Source organism: Frankliniella occidentalis, unplaced genomic scaffold (genome assembly GCF_000697945.3).
Source record: "Frankliniella occidentalis isolate FOCC.00 unplaced genomic scaffold, Focc_3.1 Scaffold116, whole genome shotgun sequence".
Lineage (NCBI taxonomy): Eukaryota > Metazoa > Arthropoda > Insecta > Thysanoptera > Thripidae > Frankliniella > Frankliniella occidentalis.
Window position 1 is genome coordinate 659,290 of NW_026267244.1, and position 4,708 is coordinate 663,997.

The following is a 4,708-nucleotide window of genomic DNA, read 5'->3' on the forward strand; positions in this document are numbered from 1 at the left end:
ATCCCCCCCCCCCTGACGCCGCTCGCCCAACTCACTTAGCCCGCGGCTGCGTTATAGGCGCCGGCTCCTCAAAATATGTCGCCTATAAAAAGCAAGAGCCCATCTGGCGAAAGGCAGAGAGGCGTCGCGGAGCAGCGGTGCCTCCCGGCCGCCTCCCGGTGGCTCCTGGCGCGGCCCGGCGGCCGCCGCTTCCGGAGGGAACACAGCGAGTGTTTTTGCTCCCCCTCCCCTCTCCGCCTTTCGCTCATCATGACGCCATGGCCCTATAGGGCGAGAATACTGCGGCAGAGCAGACGAGCGGGAGGGAGGAAGAGGAAGGGGGTGGCGGGCGTAAGTGTCCCGCAAGTCTTCGTCATTCGCGCGGCCAGCGGAGCAGTGCGGCTCGCCCCCGCTCGCCCCGCACCCTGGGATGCTGTGTCGTATTTTACCGCAGAGACTCTCCAAAAGAGTGAAATCCATAGTAAACAATTAAGAAATACAATACCGAAATCAATAATCGCTTTTGAAAGGAGCGCGCCGCGAACGCCTGCGTGGTAGGCAACCCCTCGCGCTCCCCTGCCGGGTGGGCGGCTTGCGCTACGCCGGCCGTGGTGACGGCGCCGTCCTGCGTGGTCTCGCCTCACCGCCTCGCCTGGGCCACACCCCCGCATCAGTCAGCCGATTCCAATAATTCTTTCTAGTAAAAAAGTTACACGCCCATCAGCATACTCTCCATTAAAAGTTTGTCGGACAAGCCCCCAAGTTAAGCTGGCCAGCCGGCCGGCCGCCGCGCCACCCGCGACGCGACGGGTAAAAAGTTAAAAATAATCTGTAAAAGAGGAGAGCGATAGAAAAATGGAGGGAGAGGTGGGGGGAAAATACGGGATGCGGAGAGAAGAGGGGAGGAAGAAAAGGCGGACAAAACGTTGAATAAAGTTGGCACTCCATTCCCAAATTAAGTGGAGCCTTACTTGTGACCAGACCGGCCCGCCCGCCCGCCCGCGACGCGCCCACGCCCGCCTGCGCCCCCGCCCGCGGCCCCGCCCTGGGCCGGGTGGCGCGTTGGGACGGCCGTAACAAAGGCCTGCGACCAAACAAAGGAGCCCCACCACTCCACTCCACGCCGCTACGAGCTGTTCACCACATTAAACCATTACTCTCTCGCCACCTTTATCTTCAAATTTCGGCCAACACTGAAATTGAAGGGCCCGCCACCGCCCTCGTGACCCCGTGCTGGGCGTGCGAGCGGGCGTGCACGGGCCGTTAGCTAGCCCGTATCCAGTAGTGTGGCCATCGCATTTGTGCGCGCCGGAACAGCTCTGCAGTTGCTGCGTGAACAGCATCAACAACAGCAGCAGTGATGCACACCCGGTCGCGGCGCCCACCACCAGGTGTGAGCTCCGGGCCATCAGGCAATCGTCACAGGCGCCACTCCCACGCACCATATTTCTCCTGTCCAGCTCGCTCCTCCACCACAGTGTGGCTGCCAGGTGGAGAAAAAAGTATCCCAGCCCCTCCCCCCTCCGTGAGCGCATATTATATCACAATCCCACAAACCTCCGAACGAGTGGCCCCATTTCCATAAATCCGGAGGCGCGACGACCGCAGTTTGGCCGTGACGCCGCGACGCCTGCCCCGGGGCTGCTGCGCCGCTGTTCCTTCTTCACGCGCCTCCCATTTCGTGCCCTCCCCACCGAGCCCACACCGCCAGCGCGACCTGTTCGTCCTGCAGCACAGGTGTTGCAGAAGCGTACCTGCGCTCAGAACCAGCGACTTTCAGCGCGCCGCCCCGGTGGAACAAAATGCCGCGCCCCGCAAGCCCAGGGGCCCAGGGGGCGCCTGGTGGCGCCTCTCAGGGTGACGCGTCCCTGCGGGAGGGGTTGGGGCCGGCCGCATATAGGACGTTGGGCGTAAAGCCACTCGCGGAGGCGGGGGTAGGATCCCTGGCCAGGCATCCCCCCGACCCAGACCGCCTGCATCCCCACTCGAGACTGGAGGAGGACACCTGGGATATTGCCTACGTGGCAGGGACGTTCGCGCCGCCAGCCCACCACCGACTCACCCCACCCCACCCCACCCCTCCCCTCCGCGCCTCGCCCCGCCCTGCCACGCCACGCCACGCCACGCCACGCCACGCCACGTCGGGGGAAGTGCGCCAAATGATATGAATAAGGCTCGCGCGCCCGACGGCGGCGCTGAGCAGAAACCTGCGCAAGACATCTTGCGCCGCAAACGACACCATATTTTTTCTGTAGCCGCTGGTGGTGGGCCTGGGCGTGGTGTCGGGCCGTGCCGTGCCGGGGATCCTCTGGCCTTTCTCTTTCAACCCCACCCGCTGTATGTCGCGCGCCAAAAACTTTCCCTCCCCCACCGATATAATGGCGCAGGGGAATGTATTAAAAGCCGACAAACCGGGCGAAAAAATAAAATAAAAGAAATAAAGAGGAAAAGCGTTTCGGCGATAAAATGGTCGCGTCACGAGCATCGCGAAACGCTGCCAAATTGGCAAAAGATCTGCTGCGGACGACGCGACGCTGAGATCCCCGCTCTTAATTTCCGGCTGGACTGTGCGAGTCCTTTCCTGCTCCTCTGCGACGCGGGCGCGCTCACCTGACGGCCGCCGCAGTCGCGAACCTTCCCGCTCCTCAGCTCCGCTCCCCAGCGCGCCCGCGGGCTGCAGGGTAGGCAACCGCCACACACGGATGCGCGAGACGGCCTACCTCACAGGCGGCACCCCTGTCCCCGCATCGTATGCACCCAGGATCTGCTTCTACAGACGGTCCTCCCCGACACCATGCATTCGGAGCTGGTGGTTGATCTTTACTCAAGGAAGGCTAAAAACAGCATGCATCTCAATGCATGCGTTAAATACAGCATGCATACCATGCATGCTTTATATAACGCATGCAATGCATGCTGTTGGGTTTTCAGAGAATGCCCGTGGTCAACGTCCATAAGACCGTGTGACTGCGAGCCTAGCCTATGCTGATGTTTTCATTTTCTAACTGACACTCCTCCCCCCTCTCTCTCTCTCTCTCTCTCTCTCTCTCTCTCTCTCTCTCTCGAGAAAGCCCGCGAAAGCGCACCCTAACTACTACTCCTCGTATTAATACAAATTACTAGTGAAACCAGTGAAAAAACTATCCCATCTAAGTCAAGTGAGTGGAACAAACATTCTTGCATCAAGTGAGCAGAAAATCTTCAGTGTGGACTCCGCGGATTTCTAACAAGAAACGAAACTTGCTGGGGTGCTCCGACCTAACCTCTCAGGCAGCCGCGGATTAAACGTCTCATCAACAACTGAAGAAAATCTCATGAGAAAATCAACAAACCATCAAAAATGTCAAGCCAACGATCACAACTTTCCTATTCGTCAGTGCTACAGTCAAATCCAACCTCCATGAGCACCTTACTTCAACAAGATTTCCAGCCTACAACCCCAGGTAACCTCAACGTCTCCCCACTCAAAACTGTGCCTTCAAGAAACCTTGCTGTTGTGTTGGAAAACTCACAACAACATCCTCAAGACGATCTTCTACGAGCTACAGCCGACCTTGTGGGCGGCAAAAACATTCATTACTGTGCCAAACTAAGTGGGGGCCGATTCTGTCTCTACTTGTCCAATGACTCTGCCGTCACAACGATATGCGACCAAGGAGGTGTCACAGTCAACAACACCTTCCTGCCGTGTCGCAGGTACAAATCTCAAGCAACAAAATTTTTGATTTCAAATTGCCCACCAGAAATGTCAGACGAATCCTTGCTCAAACTTTTACAACCCTATGGTAAACCTGTCTCAGCACCAACCAAAATAAGTGTAAACACCATTCATGAAGACCTAAAGCATGTGAAAACAATGAAAAGATCGATCTACCTGCAAGTCCCGAAAGATGCCCTATCGTGCCCAGAAGTTATGCACATCACAAGCTCAGAAGGAGAAAAACACACACTTTATATCACCGTGCAACAATCATCAAAACCCAAGTGCCCGGACGAAGATTTCGCCGAGTACACACCATCACCAGCACTCCGCCTATCTAACCCAAAATCAAGAATCCAGCCCTCAGAATCAGCTCAAGAATCCCACCCAACAATCCTACAGGACTCAAACTACCTCAAAAAGTCAAGCCCAGAAGAAACCCAAGATATGTGCAACATAACCTCAATCCCCACAGGCCTGACACAGCGGCGCCTACCCACCAGCTCAGCTGTTCTTCCTCCAACACCCCTGCTCCCCCCGCCCCTCTCCATTACTCTCCCTGCTCCCATCCCTAACCTCTCAACAGATCCTGAACAACCACCCAACCACCTCTTTCTCTCATCCTCATCCAATTCAAAGAAGAGACTTCACTCCCCTCAATCCCCGTTATCAGATCACCTCAAAGTGCAAAAACAATCAATTTCTCAACCTGAAGAAAAAATCTCCGAAAAGTGGACAGTTGCTTCCCATTCTCCACACCTAGAAAAAATTCCAGAAGATCCTGACATCCCAAGAATCTGTTCTTCTATGTACTTCAATGAAGCCAAAGTTCCAAAAGAAACATTTCAGTACATCCTTAGCCAATGCAATCAGCAAAATGCAAATGTAAGAAGACTCGCCCATCGATTTAGATATATTGAGAAAATCAAGTTAGACTATCTAGAACTTGTAAACAAACTTAATGAAGCCTCTATTCTATGTAAAAATAATAATGTCCTTAAGGATACTATTACTAGGGCCTCACAGGCA

The 4,708-nt window shown here is 55.5% G+C and overlaps 1 protein-coding gene across 1 annotated transcript in view; it reads left to right on the plus strand.

Annotated features, from left to right (window-relative positions):
• LOC113216426 (piwi-like protein Siwi) overlaps nucleotides 1-2,946 on the plus strand; it is an 18,153-nt gene extending 15,207 nt beyond the window's left edge. The window contains exon 13 of the mRNA XM_052270297.1: nucleotides 2,911-2,946. Coding sequence (XP_052126257.1) covers nucleotides 2,911-2,946 — 36 coding nt within the window. The remainder of the gene's footprint in view (nucleotides 1-2,910) is intronic.
• The last annotated feature ends 1,762 nt before the right edge of the window (nucleotides 2,947-4,708 follow it).